This window comes from Pan troglodytes, chromosome 9 (genome assembly GCF_028858775.2).
Source record: "Pan troglodytes isolate AG18354 chromosome 9, NHGRI_mPanTro3-v2.0_pri, whole genome shotgun sequence".
Lineage (NCBI taxonomy): Eukaryota > Metazoa > Chordata > Mammalia > Primates > Hominidae > Pan > Pan troglodytes.
The window spans coordinates 135,781,733-135,803,172 of record NC_072407.2 but is presented as its reverse complement, the minus strand read 5'-3'; the positions used below and the strand labels follow the sequence as shown (position 1 = coordinate 135,803,172).

Below are 21,440 nucleotides of genomic sequence, written 5' to 3'. Positions count from 1 at the left end.
GGTTATGGTGGCTTCGCCAGCGTCCCGGGTGCCTGCCAGCTCACAGCCGTCCCCACTGCCTCTCGTGGCTCTGCAGATGCTGAGCCCCGAGGCCCAGGGAGCTGGCCTGAAGCCATCACGCTTCAGACAGAGGCTTTCCTATTTCCTTTCCTGCACCTGTGTTCACTGGGGGTCTCTGGAGCACATCAGCCACCCCTTCCCAGGGGAGGGACTCAGGGCTTAGACTGGTCCTCCGGGAACCTGAAGGAGACTTCTCCCCTTCCTCCTCTCTCCCTCCTTTCCCTGCCGCATCATCGGTGTTGATCTGTTGTATCAAGGAGGTTCCATTTCTCAAGAAACGGTTTCCATGTGCTTACCCCTCTAGTGGCATCTGCCTTTTAAGAAGACTCAAATGCACAGTACTTTCATAACCTAAAGGAATAACATGGTGGGATCTGAGAGCTCCCTGGGAAAGAGTTTTTTTGGATGGGAAGCCTTCTGAGGCCCCTAAAATCATAAATGTTGTTGATTATAATCCAGGCTTTTCTGTGCCTGACGTGGTTGTGCTATGGAATTGCGGACATTGTGCTCCTTGGTTTGGATAACACACACATCATCTTCCAATATTTTAAAAATCTCGTCTGTATAAAAAAACTAGGTTTAAGCTTTTGAGACAGGCTACAGGAATCAGTCAATTATCTACATATAATTTTTCCACTCTGGATTTTCTACAAAGATTTTAAACCAAAAGCCTCCGCCTATCTCCCCCCACAACCCACTGGTTTTGGTGTCCCCCTCTTATTTCAGTAAGTATATAGTCAGGAAATATATATATCCCTTTATGAAACAAAGCAAGGAGGCTCCCCAGGGGACCCCACAGCTTCCTCACTGTAGGCTTTCCTAGAAGCATCTCTGAACCACAGTGGGTGTGGGGTGATGCAGGTCATCAAGAGCTGACGATAGGAGAGGAATTCAGAAGACTGAATTCAGAAGGGTGAATTCCACGGCTCACGAGACCACTGCCTGCTGCCTTTAGTAAGGGCACTCAGCTCTGTGTCCCTGGCTCTCCCTGGGACAGTCTGCTACCTGTTCAGCATTACTGGGGGCTCAAGGGTACCTGGTTAGTAAAAAAAAGCTTTGTGCTCATGAGTCAAGAAGGGGGAGAGACCAGCTCAAAAGTTCATGGTGTCAGGGCAAGAGTCATTGTTTGCAGGATCCCATCTCTAGCAGCTCTCTATGCCTGTTAAGAAAGAAACTCAGATCCCATATGCCAATGTAAGAATGGCCTTTTGCAGCCACACTCGTATCTTCCAAGTGCCAAGTGAGATGACAGAGGACATCATGCGAGATCGAATAGAGCAGGTGAGACGAAGGTAAGCTGTTTGGAACTGGTTGATTTGTGTTCCTGACTGGGGGCAGGTAGGGTGGGGGTGACTGCTGGGTTTCCCGCCCACACCCAGCAATGCTGTCTCTGGTATGCCAACATCAAGAGCAGGGACACACAGTTCCCAGGGCTGCGTCTTGTCTTCTGTGCTCCACATGACAGGGCTTTGCCAGCCTCCCATGGTGTCTGCCAGTGCACAGAAGGGCTCCAGGCTGTGGGCCTGTTCCTATGACTGTGCTCCCAGGCCCAAGGCGGCCACGGCCTAGGCACGGCCTGCCCTCCCACCGCAGCCCCTGTGCCGTGGTCTGGGTAGGCTCTGCTATCAGGCAGCCTCCCTCCACCTGGCCCTTGTCCTCTGTTCCCTGCAGCATATCCCGTCTTACAGATGTGTCAGCTCAGGACTTCAGTATGAGACCCTCCTCCTCAGACTGCTGAGAGCAACAGGTGAGAGAGCTGACGGATGAGGAACTGGGCAGAGAAGATGGTTATCCTGGGCAGTGGGAAGGGGCACTGCAGCTGGGAACTTGGTAAAGAGGCTTAGCTTTTCCCTACTGGGGAAGGGCCTGCACTCAGGGCCAGTAGTGGGAGAGGAGGGCTGGCTGCCTTAGGCTCCCGCAACGCCTCTCTTAAGTTTGTGGAAGGACTTGAAGTCAAATTTGATTGGTTTCCTGACTCTGTGGTGTCAGAGAGCACTGCCTCTCCATCATTCATGGGCCCGGGCTTTCGTGTTTAGGAGGTTGTGGTGGAGCCTGCAATTTTGCATTTCTAAAAGTTTCTGGGCATTGTCACTGCTGGTCTGCTGACCTCACCTTGAGTCACAGATCGTAGTGTCAGGAGTGATGCTGTGTAGGTTTTAGACCTGCCACCAACTTGTGATGTGACTTTTGGTCCCATGGCCACTTGCCTTGTGCTTGGCCCAGTGGTCACACGGGGGCTGTTTATGAGGCCCTGGGAGGTGGAAGGCCAATGGCAGGATAAACAGCCACAGGAGCTATCCGGGATGCAGCCCTTGAGCCTGTGGTGAACAGCTGTGCTGACCATCCTGGGGCTAAGGGAGAGATTTAGGCACAGCGACCTCAGCATGCTTATAGGAAGGCTGTTGGAGAGCAGTACTGGCATTTATCGAGCACTTACTGTATACCAGCTTCTGCACAAGGTAGTTTGTCAGGGTTTATCATTTGATCCAAAAACAACCTTAAGAGAGGGCGTTGTTGTACCCATTATACAGAAGGCAGAACTTAAGTCAAGCCCAGGAGCAGATGCTGGGTTCCAATTCAGCTCCACCATGGGTAAGTTACATAATGCCACTGTGCCTCAATTTCCTCAATGCAACAGAGTATCTACTTTGGAGGGTTGTCTTGGGGGTGATGGTGTCTAGCACATGGTAAATGCCGCATCAATTGTTTGCTCATATTACTAGAGAAGAACAGGAAGTGCTGGGAGGGTACACAGTTCGCAGGGGCTTCTGAGCTGGAAGAAACAGACTCAGGCTTCAATTCCAGCTGCCTGATGCACCACTGTCAATTCTTCCATGGGTTTCTGCTGTCTAGATGGAGCTTTGGGAACGCGGAGAACAGTGGGGTTACAGGGAGTCATCATCAGCCCTACCCCTTGGCCAACCACATCTACCTGCTGTGTCCCCTGGGCATTTCTCTACCTCCTAGGTGGAAGTCCTTCAGGGTCCAGCAGCAACCTGTATCAGAAGAACATCCTTCTCTGCTTGACCTGAAGAAGGGCCAGACCTGGGCAGAAAGACTCCAGCAGGTGAGCTCTTCATGCGACAGTGTCAGCACTGGAGTCTTCTTGCTGAACTGCGAATAAAGAGATGTGCTGTTTAACAACCCGCCCTGTTGCTGGTTGGGGTGCTGTACCATTCATTTGTTCATTCATCAGACACTGAGTACCTCACAGGCCTGGCGCTGGGGACACATGACTTACAGCCTTGAGGGAGACAGACAGCAGCCGTTCCAGCAATATGACAATGGCGATATTGGTGATCCTGGAACATAAGAAGGAGTGCTCTGTGGCTGGGGCAGGGAGAACTTTTTGAGGGAAGTGTGCTGGTTTGTTTCAGACATTTATGTTATCTGCACTTATTCCTTCTCTAGCTCTCTTCCTTTTTAATGTAGATTTGAGTTTCTGCCCTATATCCTTTTCCTTCTCTTTGAAGAACTCCTTTTAACGTTTCTTGCAAGGTAGCTGTACTAGTGACAATTTCCCTCAATTTTTGATGGTTGGAGAAAGTCTTTATTTGTCCTTCTTTTGAAGGGTAATTTTGCAAGATACGGAATTCTAGGCTGACAATCTTTTTTTCTTTCAACACTTAGATATTTTACTCCACTCTCATCTTGCTTGTATGGTAACCGAGGAGAAGCTGGATATAATTTCTATCCTTGTTCCTCTATAGATAAGGTGTTTTCCCTTTCAAGAAATTTTGTCTTCGATTTTCTGCAGTTTGAATGTAATATGACTAGGTATAGTTATTATTGTTATTATTATTATTGTTTTTTGCATTTATCTTGCTTGGTGTTCTCTGAGATTCCAGGATCTGTTGTTTGGTGTCTGTCATTAATTTTGGAAAATTCTCAACTACTAGTCAAACTCTTTTTTGCGGGTATTCTTCTCTCTTTTTATTCTTCTTGTCTTCCCGTTACACATATGTGACACCTTTTGAGATTGTCCCACAGTTTTTGGAAAATGTTTCACTTTTTTCCACTCTTTTCTTTATCTCTTTGTGTTTCAGTTTGGGTAGATTCTACTGACATTTCTTTTTTTTTAAATTTTTTAATTATTATTACACTTTAAGTTTTAGGGTACATGTGCACAACGTGCAGGTTTGTTACATATGTATACATGTGCCATGTTGGTGTGCTGCACCCATTAACTCGTCATTTAACATTAAGTATATCTCCTAATGCTATCCCTCCCCCCTCCCCTACCCTACAACAGGCCCGGGATTGTGATGTTCCCCTTCCTGTGTCCATGTGTTCTCATTGTTCAATTCCCACCTATGAGTAAGGACATGCGGTGTTTGGTTTTTTGTCCTTGCGATAGTTTGCTGAGAATGATGGTTTCCAGTTTCATCCACGTCCCTACAAAGGACATGAACTCATCATTTTTTATGGCTGCATAGTATTCCATGGTGGATATGTGCCACATTTTCTTAATCCAGTCTATCGTTGTTGGACATTTGGGTTGGTTCCAAGTCTTTGCTATTGTGAATAGTGCCACAATAAACATATGTGTGCATGTGTCTTTATAGCAGCATGATTTATAATCCTTTGGGTATATACCCAGTAATGGGATGGCTGGGTCAAATGGTATTTCTAGTTCTAGATCCCTGAGGAATCGCCACACTGACTTCCACAATGGTTGAACTAGTTCACAGTCCCACCAACAGTGTAAAAGTGTTCCTATTTCTCCACATCCTCTCTAGCACCTGTTGTTTCCTGACTTTTTAATGATCACCATTCTAACTGGTGTGAGATGGTATCTCATTGTGGTTTTGATTTGCATTTCTCTGATGGCCAGTGATGATGAGCATTTCTTCATGTGTCTTTGGGCTGCATAAATGTCTTCTTTTGAGAAGTGTCTGTTCATATCCTTTGCCCACTTTTTGATGGGGTTGTTTGTTTTTTTCTTGTAAATTTGTTTGGGTTCATTGTAGATTCTAGATATTAGCCCTTTGTCAGATGAGTAGGTTGCGAAAATTTTCTCCCATTTTGTAGGTTGCCTGTTCACCCTGATGGTAGTTTCTTTTGCTGTGCAGAAGCTCTTTAGTTTAATTAGATCCCATTTGTCAATTTTGGCTTTTGTTGCCATTGCTTTTGGTGTTTTAGACATGAAGTCCTTGCCCATGCCTATGTCCTGAATGGTAATGCCTAGGTTTTCTTCTAGGGTTATTATGGTTTTAGGTCTAACATGTGAGTCTTTAATCCATCTTGAATTAATTTTTATATAAGGTGTAAGGAAGGGATCCAGTTTCAGCTTTCTACATATGGCTAGTCAGTTTTCCCAGCACCATTTATTAAATAGGGAATCTTCCCCATTGCTTGTTTTTGTCTACTGACATTTCTTGAAGCTCCAATTCTTTCCTCAACCTTGTCCAGTCTACCAATGAGTCCTTCAAAGACATTCTTTGTTCCTATATAGTGTTTTTGATTACTGGCATTTTCTTTAGACTTTTTTTCTTAGAGTTTCCATCTCTCTGTTTACATTACCCATCTGTTCTTGCGTGTTGTCCACTTTCCCCATTAGAGCCCTTAGCATATTTTTCATAGCTGTTTTAAATTCCCAGTCTAATAATTCCAACATATCTGACTGGTTTCTATACTTGCTTTGTCTCATAAAGCTATGTATGTATATTTTTAGCAAGCTTTGTAATTATTTTGGGGAAAGCAGGACATGATTTATCAGGAAAAGGAGCTGTGGTAAATAGGCCATTAGTGTGAGGCTGTATGTTTACCTGGCTGGGAGGCTGTGTTTATGGCTTCGTAGCGTGTCAGAGGCTAAGGTTTCCTCTGGCACCCTTGTCTTTGTCTTTCTTGTTGTCTTTGAGTGTCCCTAGAGGCTCCTTCTTAAATAGAGTCTGAGGCTTACAGTTATTTCTGCTGTAATCCCCGGTTATTATATAACCAGGGATTACATAATTATATAATAATTTAACACAATATGGGAACCCTATATTGTGGTGATAAGTGTGTGGGAGGGGAAGTGTTCTATATTTGCAAGATTATTTCTCAGTGTTTAGTGAGCCTTTCCCTCTGGGCTGTGACCTTTCTGTGTGATTCTCAGCTTCCCCCCTCATTGACCTTAGGAAAGACAGGAAGGCTAGAGGGGAGGGTCTGGAGTTGGGTATTTCCCTTCTCCCAGGCTGGCTTGGCCCTAGCAAAATAGTTTCCCTTGAGGGTGGGCTCTTGTTAAGGAGAACAGAATGCTCTGGACATATTTAAAAATGGCTACTTTCCCCTTCCCCTTTGGGAAACATGAGGGGATTTTCTTCTGTTTTCATTGTGAGGAGCTAGTAGAGCTCCTAAAGGCAAAACTCATGAAAGTGTGGGGATCCCCCCAATGACTGGGCCCTGGACTTTTTAATAGTCAACATTGTCCACACTTAGCCTCCAGCAATTTGTCAGTTACAGTTTAGGTAGTTTAGGTGTTCCTGCCCAGCACTGTTTCCGGTGGAATTTTGTGCGCCTGATCTTCTGTCCAGTAAGTTGTGAGTCTCTGTATCCAACTTTCTGCCTTTCCAGTCTTCAGGTCAGTGGTTTGCCTTCCAAGCTCAGTTCTCTGAGGGATTTAAGAAGAGTTGTTGATTTTCAATTTATTCAGTTCTTATTGTTAGGATGAGAGTGATGACTTCCAAGCTCTTTAAATATCAAACTAGAACCCGGAAGTCTTATTGAAGTATTTATTGAGTGTCCACGAGAATGACCACTGATGTTCGCTGAGCACTTTCTATATGCCTGGTCCTATCCAAGGACTTGAAATGTATCCAAGCACTAAGCCAAGCAGGCTTTGGCATAGATAGTAGTATTATTATTAGAGAGGAGATAACACAACACGTAGGTTATGTACCTTGACCAGAGTCACCTTGGTGACTGGAGAGTGCTAGAACCCCAGCCTGGCTTTCTTGACCACTTTGTTATGCTGTGTGTGCACCCCAGGCCAGCCCTGGGAATACAGCAATAAATAAGACCCACCTGGTCCCTGCCCTGGTAGAACTTTCATTTTGATGAGGCAGATGAATTTTACACAAACTCATTAGTTGTGAGTCACAATTTTCATAACTACTTGAAAGGTGAAGTCCTACATATAATGGGAACTTGCCTTACTCAGAGAAGAGAACCTAGATTTCTATTTTAAAATCGTAATCCCCATTTTACAGATGAGGGACAGGCAGTCCAGAGAGGCTAAATAGCTTTCCTGATGTCATCCAGCCATGAAATGGCATAGCCAGAGTTTGAATCCAAATGGTCTCATGCCAGAGCCAGTGTCCTTAACCCCTGCCCTCTCCGGCAGAGCTGGGTGAAGGATCACTTCGGTTGTTGTTGGTGGTGAGCTTTACCTGCCAGACACTGCACAAGGAAGGGAGAGAGGCTAAGGTTCCTCCCCTGCCCCACTCTTCCTAGGGGCCAGGACACCTGGACTTTCTCTCCCCACCACCTTTCCCTACCAGCCTCCCTTTGCCTGCATGCTCCAGTAAGGTAGGCCGAGGGAGTAGAGGATGAGTAGGAGGTAACCAGGCAGAGGGGCAGGAGAGCAGCCAGCCCTGGGCAGCAGCAAGTGAGAGGGCTCTGAGAGGGGAGAGAAGTCTGGCTTCATGGACACACCAAAAGCCTATTCTGGCTAGATGGGAGAGAGGGAGCGCGAGGGGGCATGGGGGAGGCTGTCAAGAGGCCGGGTGGGCCATGTGGCAAGTGGAGACCTGGTTAAGGATCCTGCCTTATCCTAGCAGAGACAGGAAACAGGATGTGCAGGAATGTTAAAGCAGAAAGTGATTTTACACGTGGAGACAGGCTGCGGCAAAGGATGGCAGCAGAGAGCCCAGGAAGGATCCACTGGGCAGTGGCAGGTTCGTGTGAGATGGGAGTGGTGATCTGGCGATACATGGCTCCTGGAGTGGGGGAGAAGAAAAGTCCTGGGGGCACAGTTGGGGGATGGTGCTGCCATTAGCTCAGGTAGGTGGGCCTAAGTTGAGGAAATCAGTTCAACTTGGGTCCTGAGTCTGGGTCCCCATCAGATGTCCCAGTGGTGATGGACACACAGGGCCTGGGTCCAGGGGAAGCTTGGAGAACACTGAAGGCAGAGAAGTGGCACAAGCCCAAGCTGCTGGAAAGGGGGTCCTGCCTGATCGGGAATGGCTGCAGCCTGGATGTCAGCAGAGGAGAGGGGTGGAGAGGAGGTAAGCCGGCCTTCCTCAGAGCCCTGAGGGGGCTGTGCCCTTCCAAACGCTCACTCAGGTTTCTTGGGAAGGCAGGGAGTGGTGCTTGGCTTGCCAGAGCCCATGGTGCTGCTGCAGGGAGCACCTTTCTCTGAACTTGGTGGCCCTGGGAAGCAAGCAAAGGGAGGAAGCCCTCTCTCTCCACTGTTGCAGCTGAGAAGCTGTTTCACTAGAAACCACCAGATGGTGCCGTTTCCACACAAAAAACACATTTCCTGACGGTGACCTGGCCTTCCCTTTGAGTCAGCTCCTGCAGGCTGGGCCAGTAGAGATTTTAGCACCGTTTGGGAAGCCTCTGAAGATGGAGCACCTCTGAGTGTCTTCGTGTTGTTATGAATACAGTTCACATCCACCTGCCTGAACCACATAGCACCTATTCTTTCCAAGAACATTTGTGGAGCATTTATGCCCAGCACTGGGCCCGTGCTGTGTGAGGATACCCAGGTGAATGTTCTGTTATGTTCTCAAGGAGCTCAAATGGGTAGAAGGGCTGACTGCAAACAAATAATGAAATATTATGTGAAAATAAGCCAAAAGGGTATAAATGGTAGAGCACAGAAGGGAGTGGTTTTCTCTGCTTGAGAGAAAAATTGTCAGCTGATTCCCAGAGGCAGGGATGCTTAAGCAGAGTTTTAGAGGCTTTTGCCAGGCTCTGACAACCAAGGAGGGGTCCTCCAGGCAAAGGGAAAGTCCAGTCCATGTCACAAGGATGGAGGAGGGTTAGGGAACTGGGCCTGGCTGTCTGAATGTCTGGAATGCCGGTATGGTGGGGGGGTGGTGGTGGGGGGAATGGCAGGAGAAGAGGCTGGGAGGTGGGTCAGGTGCTGAGGGGTGACAGGTGGGTGCAAAATAACCCCATGAGACTGGCAGAGGACCCAGGGGAGGAAACATGGAAGAGCACCACGCTGGTCAGGTCTGGCTTCCCAGGGGAGAGAAGATGGGCCCAGGAAAAGAGGGGGAACACACGGCTTGCAGAAGGGGCTGGAGGGCAGCAGCCGGGCAGGAACGGCTGAGTCACCCACAGGCTCCCACTGTCTGTCTCTTGTGCGCATCTGGAGTTTGGGGAGAGAGGGACCCATATTAGTATTATAGCCACAGCTCCTTCAAACCTAGGGTGGAAATGAAATCATTAAGTGGCTCAAATGGAGTTTTGTTCTGTGCATGATTAACCCCAGGAGGGGAGTCTGGGAACAAATATGCCTCCTCTACCTGTATTACAGGGGGACTGAGCTACGGTAAATTAAAAGAAAATCACTGGCAAATTTGGGACCAGTCAGCTGTGACCAAGCCATTTGCGTAGTTAAATGGAGCTGAAAGAGCTAATCAAGGCTTTGTGGTCATGGATCCTTTGAGGGGAGGGGTGAGAGCTGGGGGTGGCAGGTGGGCGGGGAGCCAGTCCAGGAGGCCGCAGGTGGAGGTCTATCAAGGGACTGCTTGGTGGGGGTGGCAATGTGCGGTGCTGGCCTGTCTCTGTCTTGCAGGTCACTTCCTAATAGGACCTTGTTAATCCTGGACAGAGACAGGGGCGTCTCACGTGAGACAGACTCGTCCAGGCAGAGTCAAGCTCGGGAACACCAGAGAGACAGGGAGGGTGTGCCCACGTCCACCAGGGCAGGCGGCCTCCTGCGTGGGTCACTGCAGGGAGCAATGCGAGGTGCTGCTCCATGAACCGCACCCAGTGTTGTGAAGACCAAGCCACTGTCCTGGGGTGTCCACTGCGAGGTGGGGTGGGGCTCTGTCCCATCCCGAGAGGCGGAGGTTAGACACCCAGCCAAACCGGGACATGAAAACCGGGCGGGTGGTCTCCGATGCGGGAGAGGCTGCCTGGCGGGGGGCCAGCAGGGCAGGGGCAGGCGGAGGGCGGGGGTGCGCCGCGGGAAGGAGTGGAGCGGGCAGGGACGCCCCGGGTTCCAGCGGGGCCTGAGACGCGCGATCAGGGCGCCGCGCGGCCGCGGAGTAGGGTGGCCCACGGGAGCCCAGGCCCTCTCGGGGCTCAGCGGCCAGGGCGGGCGAGGCGCCCACACCACCAGGCGACCGTGCGACGGCTTGCAGCGCTCGGCCACTGACCCATCTCATCCCCGGCCCGAGGGACCCCCGGCCCGACGCCCAGAGGCTTCTGCGGCTTCTCCCTTCGCCGGCCGGCCTGGGGAGGGCGCGGCACCAGCCTGCCCCGAGGGACCGGGAACCTCGACCGGGGAGGCCACCCCGCCTCCGCCCGGCAGCCAGACGCAGTGTTCGACATGTTTTCCAATTACTTGGCAGGCTCCGCAGCGATGCTGGAAATTCATTTTCCATCCCGAGAGGGGAAAAACAAAGGCAAGAGAAGGCAGCAGCTGCTCTCGGCGAGTTGGGAAACTTCGCCGCAACCAGCCGGAACCGGAGCGGGGCACCGGGCGGCTCGGGGTCCCCACCCCTTCCCCCACCCCCGCACCCCTGAACCCCCTACTCCCGCGCCCCTCCCCCACCCCCGCACCCCTCCCCCACCCCCGCACCCCCTACTCCCGCGCCCCTCCCCCACCCCCGCACCCCTACCCCGCACCCCTCCCCCACCCCCGCACCCCCTACTCCCGCGCCCCTCCCACACCCCCGCACCCCTACTCCCGCGCCCCTCCCCCACCCCCGCACCCCTACCCCGCACCCCTCCCCCACCCCGCACCCCTACTCCCGCGCCCCTCCCCCACCCCCGCACCCCTACCCACGCACCCCCTACTCCCGCGCCCCTCCCCCACCCCCGCACCCCTACCCCACCCCCGCACCCCTACCCCGCGCCCCTACCCCACCCCCGCACCCCTACTCCCGCACCCCTACCCCACCCCGCACCCCTACCCCACCCCCGCACCCCTACCCACGCACCCCCTACTCCCGCGCCCCTCCCCCACCCCCGCACCCCTCCCCCACCCCCGCACCCCCTACTCCCGCGCCCCTCCCCCACCCCCGCACCCCTACCCCGCGCCCCTCCCCCACTCCCGCACCCCCTACTCCCACGCCCCTCCCACACCCCCGCACCCCTACTCCCGCGCCCCTCCCCCACCCCCGCACCCCTACCCCGCACCCCTCCCCCACCCCGCACCCCTACTCCCGCGCCCCTCCCCCACCCCCGCACCCCTACCCCGCGCCCCTCCCCCACTCCCGCACCCCTACTCCCGCGCCCCTCCCCCACCCCGCACCCCTACCCCGCACCCCTCCCCCACCCCCGCACCCCTACTCCCGCGCCCCTCCCCCACCCCCGCACCCCTACCCCCGCACCCCTACCCCACCCCCGCACCCCTACTCCCGCACCCCTACCCCACCCCCGCACCCCTACCCACGCACTCCTCCCCCACCCCCGCACCCCTACTCCCGCGCCCCTCCCCCACCCCCGCACCCCTCCCCCACCCCCGCACCCCTACCCCACCCCCGCACCCCTACCCCACCCCCGGGCCCCTCCCGCCGCCCCTCCCCGCAGTCCCAGTCTCCTCTCCCAGCTCCTCCCCCCAGCCTCGCATCCCCCGCAGCCCCGCGCCCCCCTCCCAGCCCAGCGCCCGTCCCCGCTCGCTCCCGGAGCCACTGCCCTCCCCCGTCCGCCTCCTTCGAGCTTATTCTCTGGGCCTCTGGACCACAACAAGGTCCGCTGCCCGAAGGTCCCCAACCGGTGGGTTTGATCGGGGTGGGGAGGACAGGGCAGGACTTCGCGGGCGGGCGGTGAGTGGAGAAAGTCCACACCCGCAGCTGCCCTCCCAGCCCTGTGGGCACGGCCGCTCTCCAAGGTCAGTCGCCCCCTTCTATCCGCGGCTGTTAGAACGCGCCTCCTCCTTCACTGCCGTTTCCCCAGCGCCCCAGACACGGCGCGTGACATCGGTGCTCAGGAAATATTCGTGGAAGGAATAAACGACTGCGTGGGCTTTCGCTGCTGTTTCTTAGTGCTCGCATCAGTTTTCTGCCTCCTCCGCCCTTCAGGGCCCTCGTTCTCTGTGTCTTCATAGTCACCTGTTCGTGGGCAGGCCTGGAGGTCCCGAAAATGAAGGCTGAGCGGGTCATGCAAGGGAAACCTGGTACGTGAGCAGGATTCCAGGGAAAAGGGCAGGTACAACAGTCTCTGCCTTATAAGCAGGTACAACAGTCTCTGCCTTATAAGCAGGTACAGCAGTCTCTGCCTTTTAAGGAGGAGGCGGGAAGGCTGAGTGAGCAGCTGCTTGTGGCGTGCTTTCAGCAAGGAAGATGTGCTTACCAGCAGCGTGTGTGCCCATGTGGGCTTCTGGGAGGCAGTGTAGCATAACTGCTAAGACGGCTTCCACCTTCGGATTGCCAGGCCTCGGACCCTGGCTTTACCATTTAGCGGCTGTGAGATTTTGAGCAAATGGCTTAACCTCTCTGTGCTTCTGTGTCCCGGAGTCCTGGTGAAGATCAAGTGAGATAGCATCCCGGTAGAGGGGGCATCAGACGCCTGCCACTTGGTAGACCCTCAGTACAGGGTAGCTATGAGGATTCCTATACCCGGGAAGAGGCACCAGCCATAGCACAGCCCTTTCCAGCACCAATGACTGCTGGCTGTTAGTCTTCACGTTCATAAAACACTTTCCTAAGCCTTTTGTAATGTGAGTCGGTGATCTAGTCAGTCCAGAAGGAAATAGTCACTGCTCTCTAGGAGCTTATACTGGAAGGGAAAAAGATTATGAGGGCCTCTAAAGATGTTGGGGAACCACAGACAAACATTTAGGAAAAATAAAAATATTAGGTGTGCATTTGGGAGCCGGTGTAGGAGGGGGTGTGCTGTCAGAGATTCATGTTTGGTCAACATGGGGTCTGCATATTTTCAAAGGAGAATCAGAGTCCTGGCTCTACGGGCTTCAAAGAGGGGCTCCCCTGAGGACCTGCTGGACCCAGGACTCCTGGCATTCTGAGGAGGGGGCTTCTTTGCGTCTTTGTGCCCCCTGAGGGAGGGCTCTCTGGGGCCTAGAATGGGAGGAGAGTGGTGTGGCATCCTGTGGCCAGCAGGTGATGCTGTTGATCTAGTGGTGCAGGTTGCCAGGTTCTGGATGGTGCCCTCCCACCCCCCACTCATGCCCCAGCTGCTGATTGCTCATTTTCCACTAAGTGCCCTGTGCACAAGATACCAGAACACCCCCATTAGCTCCTGCAGCTAGCCCTGTGCTTGTTCTTCTGGTGGGGACAAGTTTCTCTACCCACCGTGGGCAGAACTGACGCCAGGATTTGGGAGTGAGCAGTGGACAGTAGACCTTCTATTCTATTCTGAGGGAAGAAGTGAGATTGGGCTGTGTTGCAGCGGGGACTGGTATTGACTTCTGGGGAAGTGGATTCACCTTGCCATGCCACAAAACCACAGTTTGTGCCTGCACACCCCTCGGGGCTTCTTCAGTCAGTTAGGATGTCTTGCAGGAGGGATGGAACAGGGGACCCTAAGGGCAGGGGTGGACAAAAGAAGGAGCAGCACCATGAATCAGAGTCCCAGAGCTGTGGAACCCCGTTTCGGGACCCAGGTCCTGCATCTACTTCCTCAAAGGCTGCAGCAAAGTGGAGCTTCTCCAACCTTCCTGGGGGTGGGACTCCCTTCCAGGAGGTACTTATTAAAGATCCTCAGGCCAGGGTCTAGATACACAAGGATAAAGCATGCTGTTTTTCTCAGTGGAAGAGAACTTGGCAACTCCACGATCAGCACCAGGAGAACATTCTGCTTACTTCGGCTGCCCTTCACCTGGTCTTTGGAACATTTTTTGCTAATTATACTTGTGGCCACCCCCAGGTGTTCTGCCTTGCTTTGGTCCAGGAGAGTTAACAAAAAGGAGAGAAACAGAGAGACACAAGTTATAAACAATTTGGTTGAGCAGGTAGCGGGTAATCTCACCCAACTTGAGCCCATTAAGCACCCCCTGCCCCTGGTCCTGGATCCCTTGGCTTTAATCTAACCTTCTTTCTGAAGGGGTTGGTCCTGTATTCTACAGGGAAGAGACCCAACCAGCAGCATGGGTGTAGTCTTTCCCTGAGCCTCACAGGACAATGTCACCACTCATATTGCAGAAACGTGCACACAGGGTGTGTGTGCCTTTGCACGTGTGCACACACTTTACTCCACTGGGCCTCAAGGTCAAATGATGCCTTATAAAATGAAAGAAAAGGGTGCTTTTCTTTGAGTTTGCACCATTTGGCCCCCTTTCTCAGGGCCTGTGGCCAACAGTCTAGGGAGTCATGTGGGCCATGGGAGGAGAAAGCAATGGGGCCACAGGACCGTGTCCGTGCCGCCGTGCCTTTGCTGAGCTGTGTGGCAATGCTTACGTCACTTGACTTCTCTAGACATGGCGTTTTTCCATCTGCGAGTTAATAATGTCCTTCTCTCAGTGTTGGTATTAGGTGATGCACTGCATGCAAATCCGCAGCACCATCTCTGGGCAGAGCTGGTGGTCATTCATGTTATCTATGCCTCCATCCCCTGCTGCACCCCTTTTCTCCAAAGAGAAGAGGTGAGTTATTCAGTGTGTCCAGCTTACCCCTCTAGAAAATGGGACAGTTAGAGCCCCTCACCACCCAGAGTTGGTTTGAGCCAAAATTGTTGGGAGGAACTGGAGTTGGGAAGGGTGTTATGGTTTGATACTTTCATTGCCTCCTGCCTCGGGGTCTGGCCAAGACCGTGGTGTTAGACTGCTCTTTGTCCAGTCCTCTGAGGCCTGCCTGTTCTCCCATCCTCAGGTTGGGTTTGTGCCACGGATCCCAGATGGGCTGACCTTGGGAACCACCCAGTGCCTGGCATATAGTAGACACTCAATAAATTGTGTTGAGTCATTAAACCTTGGATTGGCTGTGTGGCCTGGGATAAGCCCGTTCATGTTTCTAAGCTCACAGGTGAAATGGGAATGATAATAACACCTGCATGGCAGGGACAGAGCAGTTGCACACAGAGCTTCTAACAGTGTTCTGCACGTTTGTTAAGTGCCTCAATAAATGCTGCCGAGATCAGTACAACACCGGAGGGATCGTAGCTCTTTCTTCACTCCTACTCTTGGGGGAATGTTTTAAAATAGAAAAACTGTTTCCATCGAGACATCCACCACCCAGAGCTTTGAAGGAGCAGGGAGAAGACTCAGAATGAATGTTGCCAATGAACAAACTTAAATTCCTGATGGGCAGAAATGTATCATTTCCTTTCCGCAACAGGAGAGGGAAAGCCACAGTGCAGGCAGCAGCTGCCTCCCTGCCAAGCCTCTGAATCTGAGACCCCTCCCAGTTCCAACCCCAGGAGCCTCAAGGGTTTGCACGGGTAAGTTGGGTTTGGAATACAAACATACTCCTGTCCTCAGTAAGCCACCAATGTGCAGGGATTGGATGCATGGAATTCTCTTCAGGCCATACTCCATAGAGTTATTTTAGATGACGAGATGACATCTCCGAGTTCACCTAATCCATCCCAGACAGATGAGGCCTATGCTTCTGAAACAGTCTGTGGGTCCTGCCCCGTGGCCTCCTTCTTCTTCCTAGGCTCCAAGTCTTCAGCTGTTCAGGCGGGAATGCCATTCCACATGCCTTTTCGCAGTCAACTCAAATGCCGCATCCTCTGTGAAATGTGTCCTCTTTTTTCCTGGCCTCCAGCTCCCCAGCAAGATTAAGTTCTTCTCACTGTCTATGTATTAAGACGTCTCACTGTCTATATATTTAGTTTCTTTTTCTATTATGTTTAAAAATAGTTCCGCCTTCTTCCCTGCCTCCCCACTCTCCTCCGCCAGCCATTTATGGGCCTGTCAGGCTCACTGCATTGTAAGATACTTTAGGGCAAGATTTGGGTCTTGTCCATCTTCATGGTCTCAATAGAGGTTGAACTGATTCAGTGTAGCCTGATCCACCCCACTAAAAAGCCAACCGATTTGCATGTTATGTTTTCAGACCCAGGCTAATGTGACACCCTACCTGCATTCCTAATCCTTCCATCCTTCCACGAACCATCCCTTCCACCTCCTCTCCTCCCTCTCTCTGTCTTTCATGTCTCTCTCTGTTTCTGTCTCTCTTGATGCTATCTCTCCATCTGTTTCTCTCTCTACCTGTCTGCCATCCACAGGTCTCACCCTCAGCATCATAATCCCCATGAGTGGGCTTGCTCCAGTCGCAAACAGTGTGTGTCGTTCCCTGGATGGAATTCTGTCATGGCTGTGAGACGGGTCCTCTGAATGAACCCTGGCCATAGAAAGTATCTCTTGAAAGATCACTGTGGTGACCGTTCCTGTAGTAATCAATAGCCTCAGGATGGAGCTTTTGGAGTTGTGGTGTATGCTTAGTACTGAACACAAAGGCCTTTCCAGGGGGCATGAAAACCAAGAGCAAGACCAGCAAGACTAGCTTTGCAAGATCTCCTCCCCCATGTGGTACTCTCTGTCTCTCTCTCTCTCTCTCTCATGTCTCAGTCTCTTTTGATGCCATCTCTCCATCTCTGTCTCTCTCTCCATCTCTCTCTCTCTCTCCCTCTCTTTCTCTCCCTCTCCCTCTCTCCCTCTCTTTCTCTCCCTCTCTTTCTCTCCCTCTCCCTCTCTCCCTCTCTTTCTCTCCCTCTCCCTCTCTCTTGCTCTCTCTGCCATCCGCAGGTCTCACCCTCAGCATCATGATCCTCATCAGTGGGCTTGCTCCGTTGCTAAGAATAAGCCCTTCATGATCTGGGTACAAAAAGAGCAGGAACGGGCAAATCTGCCACTCATACAGCTGTGCTTGGCAAAGAGGGATAAGAATTCCTTCAAACAAGAGCCTGCCCACCAGCTGCTCCTGAGGGACCTGGCACATGTGGGTCACTTGGTCATGGTCCCTTGAGTTTGGCAGGTCTGGCTTCCTCTGATTCTCCCACCTCAAGTTGCCCGGAAGTGTTCTGGGACACAAGTGAGTGTCTGTAGGGGAAATGGCTTCCTCAGTCATTGCAGGATGTATTTGACCATGGGAGTCTTCTCTACATCATGGTCACCCTGAGTTGTATTTATTCAGAGTTTAGATTTTCATGTGGTAGAAAACATTGAACTTGAGGTCCCAGCTCTGTTACTTCCTAAATGTGTAATCAAGTCAAGGATGCGTGACTTAATCTCTGTAAAACTCATTGAAAAAAAATTATATAATGAACTATTGAATAAGCCAAGGAACATATATGCACTCTTATAAGCTCTGAGGTTATAGTGGTGAGTGGGAGAACGTCCCTGCTCTCAGGTTCTAGTGGAGGGAGGGGCACCACATTTAGAGAGAGCTGATCTAATAGATAGAAAGCCCTGGTACTCTATGCTTTGGAGAATGGTAAGGCAGAGCGTGGAGAGGATGGCTGGCAGTTGCTTTTTTATGGAACGTGGTCACTGATGGCCTTGCTGAGGAGGTGACATTTGGGGACAGGCCCCTATGAGGTGAGGAAGTGAGCTGTAGGTATCTGGGGAAGGGGGTTCCAGGCAGAGGGAAGAGTAGGTGCTAAGTCCTGAGGCAAAGGTGGGCCTGGTCTGTGAAAGAATCAACCCTTGTGGCTGCAGCAGAGGGAGCAAGGGAATAGAGGGGAGGGGATGCAGTGCGACTTGAGTGATGTTAAGCCCCTAGGACAAGGCAACACAGCTGTGTGGAGAGTGAGGGCTGATTGTCCAGGAGGAGCTGTGGAGGAGTCTGGCCGGGAGATGCTGGCTGTGGGCTCTGATTAGGATTCCAGGTTGCCCTTTTCCCAAGGTGGAAGTTTAAAGCAGTGGCTAGGATCATCTTTGCATCTGAACAGATCTCTTACTGGGCTCTGTAATCCAGTTTTCCCATCTGTAAAATGAAACGGTGCCTCCAGACCTCATCAGATATTGTCAAGGTCAAACGACATGTTTGATAAGGGCCACTTGAAGTTAGGGTGCACAATACCAATGCAAGCTGCTATCACAATAATTAGGCCTCTCTCGATTGTTGAATGGATTTCCATTTCTTCAGGCAAGCATCAGACAACATTCTCAGAACCTGAAGAACACTCTCCCCATTGATTACCTCACTTGATCCTCACAGCCCATCCAGAGTGGTTGAAATTTTTATTATTCCCATTCAACAGACCAGGAAATGGAGGCTCAGAGACTAGAGGGATGAATATACACAGCCAGCGAGTGCTGGCCTTCAACAGAAACATTCTGATACAAATTCACTTCCAAAGAAGAGGATGCTACTATCTGTGGAGGTAGGATATGTGGAGGTCGAGGTATAGATTCAAGCCTGAATCAGATCTGAGCAGAAATGGACTTCTTGAGAGCCACTATTATTATGGTCACACATACAGTCCCTGGAAATAATGCAGCATTATAGACGCACAGATTAATACGCAATAAAAATTGCTGAAAATACTCTAGGCAGATGCTAGCTATAACACAGAAAGCTTAGGAAAATCAGGCGAAATCATAACATACCAGCTGATGGCAATTAAGTACAGATGACAAAAGAATGACATTAACTCAGCTAAGATCTGAGAGCCTCACTGCAACTGCATGGGGGCCCTGAGAAAGATTGGGGTGCATGGTGGGGAGGGCTGCAGTGGTGGTGCTTCTGCCCATGAGGAAAAGCCCCCCATCTCCAACCCCTTCGAGAACAGCTCTTGAGAAGGCAGAAGATCTATGACAAAGAGCCAGCTGGTTCCAAGGGATTTCACCCTGGAACTGTGCTCCAACACCTTCAAGGAGTTCTGAGGGTTCTTTGAAAACTGCACGTCCCCAAGGCTCCTCCTTTGGGTCTGGAGTGTCAGAGGGCTGGGGAATTCTGCGAGTGTCTAGCACTTTGCAAACTTCCAGAAAGGGCTGGTTGCATATCAGGCTCAAATATAGAAGAGTCTTCCATGGAGGCTGAGGGCTGCCTTCAAGTGACCTCTGTGGAAATGTCTTTCAAAAGACATTTCAGCCTCCATGCAAGACCCTCCTCTATTTGAGCCGGATATGCGACCAGCTCTTTCTGGAAGTTTGCAAAGAAAGGAGTTCTGCAGCCTTTATGATTTCTTCCTTCTCCAAACATTCTCTGTTGAAATGGAGACTCATTTATCCCTCTTGTTAATTCTTCATCTCCTATCCTGGCTTCAGTAGTTCTCGGAAAACTCATTGATGCTGAGTTCGCATGCTTGTGGGAAACAGAGGTGAGACCAGAGTCAGGGAGAAGAGGAGGAGAAAGAGGAATAGGGAAGGGGAGCGGCCGCCATGCACCAGCTTCCTGGAACAGCAGTCCCAGGTCCACCGTGGTGGGGGTGGCATCCCTGGTGCACTTTTATCGGCATTATCATGCAATATTCCCCAGCCTGCTTTGTCTTTGCGTTGCATTTTATCAATACCACCAGCGGATCCTGCTGTCCCTTTCTGTGGGTTTATTAATATTGCCCTCTGATCTATGGGTAGCTGCCACGCTTTATATTCCAGCCCCATCCTGGCTTCTCCAAACTCAGACACCATATTTAATTAGATTTTCTCCCTGGCTCAGGCAAACAGAAATTGAACTCCCAGTATATCTCTATTGCTCCAGAGCTCGCGCCTGACAGAAGGAGACAGCTCTCTTTCCCTCTCTGGCTTTCTCTGCCTCATCCCTTCCATCTCCACCTCTGACATTAATATTCTAAGACAAGCCCACTTCTAAGTTCAATCTTTGCCCCCAAACACTGAAATACACCCGCATGTTACTCAGTGCCACTAAATAAGTCATGTGTTGGAGGATTCTGATGCTAAACCTTTTTTGCTCTTCCTCCAGACTTTGGGCTGGACCTGCCTGTGGGCGAGTGGTGTGGAGAGCAGGGGAGGTGGGAGCGGGGTGCGGGGTGTCTCCATCTAGAGGCCAAGGGTGAGGGGCCCGAGAATACGGAGACACATTAAATGCCCTTTCAAGATGACAATGCCACCCTTGGAGTACTTTGTCGGAAGAGTTTTAAGAAAAAAAAATTTCGGTATTACAGTTCTCCCATCTTTTTGGTGTTTGGGAAGAGTTGGTCTTTGTTAACGTTAGGAAAAACAACCTCTAATTTCACCTTCTGTCAACTAAATGTGAGAGGAGAGCCCAGGGTTAAGAGGAGACCTGGAGGATGCAGGAAGGACTCAGGAAGGAGGGCTGGCTTCTGTGCCCGGGGGAGGGGCGGGCCCTTACCCCTCACCAGCCCTGGGGCCTGGCCACAGAGCTGTGGGCAAAGGGGTCTTCAGGAAACTTTATTTGTTTTGAAGCTACTTTGTATCCCTTCAAGAAATTCACTTAATAGTTTTGGAGACTCAGGTTCCTCACTGGTTAAGTGGGGATGATGACAGCTGCCCTGAGGCCTGTTCCACAGAGGTGACCCTTGAAAACAATCTGTGCACATGACTGTGTTCCATAAACTGTGATCCTCCTCGTTAGGATTGGGCATTCCTGTTCTCAACTAAATCTTGATTTGTAATGACTAATGGGCAATATAGAAGAGAAGACAATAAAATAATTATTTGACTTTAAAATGATTTTTTATGTTCTTTATCCAGGAAATTTGCAATTATAATTAGCTTACCTAGTCTGAGCACTGAAACACACTGATATCAGAGGAGATATAGGGTGACAAAAAAATAAAATATGAAGGAAGGAGGGAAAGAAGGAGGGAAGAGGGAGGGAGGGAAGGAAGGAAGGAAGGAGTGAAACACAAATAGGAAAACAGCAGAGAGGGTGGTTAACCCAGATTCCCTGGGTAATGTTTGAAATGGCTTCATACCAAGAAATAAAAATATGCACATTTACTTTAAAGCATAGTGAATATTTGAGATATTTACATGTGAAAAGTGCTGAGCACTCCTTAGAGGGCAGATGGGTCGCGTGCTTCATCCACCGCTTCCAGGGCAGCAAGGAATGACCTCCCCTGGGCCCCGGGGCCATCCCTGTGCCCAGCCGTAGGCACCACCTTCCAGAGCAGCTCCTGGTGGTTGTGGAGGAGGAGGCTCCTTTCCATCCTGGTGGTCAAGGACAGTGCAGTGAGGGCATGTGAGGGGCAGAGAGAAAACTCAGCACCAGGCCCTTCCACTGACCAGATGGAGGGCATGTGGACGTGGCATTGGTTTGGCATGAAGGGCTTCGGAGTTGGCCAGATACGGGTTGCCCTTCTGGCTGTGCTGCCTAGCAGTGTGACCTTGGGCAGGTCATACATCACTCTGAGCCTCGGCTTTGTCATGTGCATCAGAGGGAACACGCTGC

The 21,440-nt window shown here is 51.4% G+C and overlaps 1 protein-coding gene across 11 annotated transcripts in view; it reads left to right on the top strand.

Moving 5' to 3' along the window:
* The window catches only part of SPATA19 (spermatogenesis associated 19), a 195,404-nt gene that overhangs the window by 1,742 nt on the left and 172,222 nt on the right, over positions 1 to 21,440 (top strand). For 3 of the 11 annotated variants that reach the window (XR_001707640.4, XR_010147712.1, XR_673161.4), the window contains exons 5-7: positions 1,275 to 1,341; positions 1,732 to 1,807; positions 3,028 to 3,127. Coding sequence is in view for 6 of the 11 variants with exons in the window: in XM_016922312.3 (XP_016777801.1) it covers positions 1,275 to 1,341; positions 1,732 to 1,807; positions 2,914 to 3,092 (322 nt within the window). In the remaining 5 variants the exon portion in view is untranslated. Of the gene's footprint in view, positions 1 to 1,274; positions 1,353 to 1,731; positions 1,808 to 2,591; positions 2,653 to 2,913; positions 3,207 to 10,568; positions 10,635 to 21,440 lie in introns of those variants that run through there. The other 8 variants (XR_001707642.3, XM_016922314.3, XM_016922315.3 and 5 more) reach the window with 8 other exon arrangements.